We start from the raw sequence: 1303 nt of genomic DNA on the forward strand, positions 1-1303 counted from the left end.
CTGGAGGCAAATTTCACCCACAGTTACTAGGATGGTTCAAGGCACTTGGGGACCATAAAGACAGAGATGCGCATACAAGGAAATACCATCTTCTGTAAATTCAAAAACCCCTCTGCTCAAATACCATTCTCAAAAATGGTTTTTTCCCCCCTCTCCTTCTCTAAGCAATTCTTTTCTTTTCCCCTCACAGAACCTTCCAGGGGAGAATGGCTGCAGATAACACCTCCTCTGTGACAGAGTTTACCCTTGTAGGCTTAACGGGCCAGCCAGGACTGCAGATTCCCCTCTTCTTCCTGTTTCTAGTTTTCTACCTGCTCACTGTGGTGGGAAACCTGGGCTTGATAACCCTGATTGGACTGAACTCTCACCTTCACATTCCCATGTACTTTTTCCTCTTCAACTTGTCCTTCATAGATTTTAGTTTCTCTACTGCCATCACCCCCAAAATGCTGATGAGTTTTATCTCAAAGAAGAACATCATCTCCTATGAAGGGTGTATGACTCAGCTCTTTTTCTTCTGCTTCTTTGTCTTTTCTGAATCCTTCATCCTGTCAGCCATGGCATATGACCGCTATGTTGCCATCTGTAAGCCACTGGTGTATACTGTCACCATGTCTCCTCAGGTGTGTTTACTGCTTTTGTTGGGTGTGGATGTGATGGGGGTTTTGGGGGCTACAGCTCATACTGGAAATATAGTGTTTCTGACCTTTTGTGCCAACAACCTTGTCAATCATTATATGTGTGACATCCTTCCCCTGCTTGAGCTCTCCTGCAACAGCTCTTACATCAATTTGCTGGTGGTCTTTATTGTTGTGACCATTGGCATTGGGGTGCCTATTGTTGCCATTTTTATCTCTTATGGTTTCATTCTTTCCAGCATTTTCCACATTAGCTCCACTGAAGGCAGGTCCAAAGCCTTCNTCTCTCTCTCTCTCTCTCTCTCTCTCTCTGTCTCTCTCTGGCCCCGGCCTTGGATGAATAAAGAGTTGTTGCTGCATTTATACACAGTCTGCCTCGTGCCTTTTTTCTGGGCATCTCACCACCCAGACAATCCCTGATTGACACCCTCAGACCCAACAGTAATGATAATAATTAATAATAATAAATAAAATAATTGCTTTTTGTATCTTCCTTGTGCCACAGGGTGCATCATTTACTCATTAAAACAACCCTTCAAGTTGCGGTTATTTTCCTCGTTTTAAGATAAAAAAATTGGAAACGCATAAAAAGGTTAAATAAATTTCCCAAGATCATACTGCTACCAAGTAGCAAAACTGGAATTTCTGCTGAGGTCTACCAGAGT

The 1303-nt window shown here is 43.0% G+C and overlaps 1 protein-coding gene across 1 annotated transcript; it reads left to right on the top strand.

The window, feature by feature from the left end:
- Positions 1 to 206: 206 nt before the first annotated feature.
- On the top strand, positions 207 to 1058 carry LOC109377979 (olfactory receptor 8B12-like). The gene has a single exon (XM_019634448.1). It carries the CDS (start codon positions 207 to 209, stop codon positions 1056 to 1058), a length of 852 nt encoding a protein of 283 aa, XP_019489993.1.
- The last annotated feature ends 245 nt before the right edge of the window (positions 1059 to 1303 follow it).

The sequence above is a fragment of the Hipposideros armiger genome, unplaced genomic scaffold, assembly GCF_001890085.2.
Source record: "Hipposideros armiger isolate ML-2016 unplaced genomic scaffold, ASM189008v1 scaffold_1678, whole genome shotgun sequence".
Lineage (NCBI taxonomy): Eukaryota > Metazoa > Chordata > Mammalia > Chiroptera > Hipposideridae > Hipposideros > Hipposideros armiger.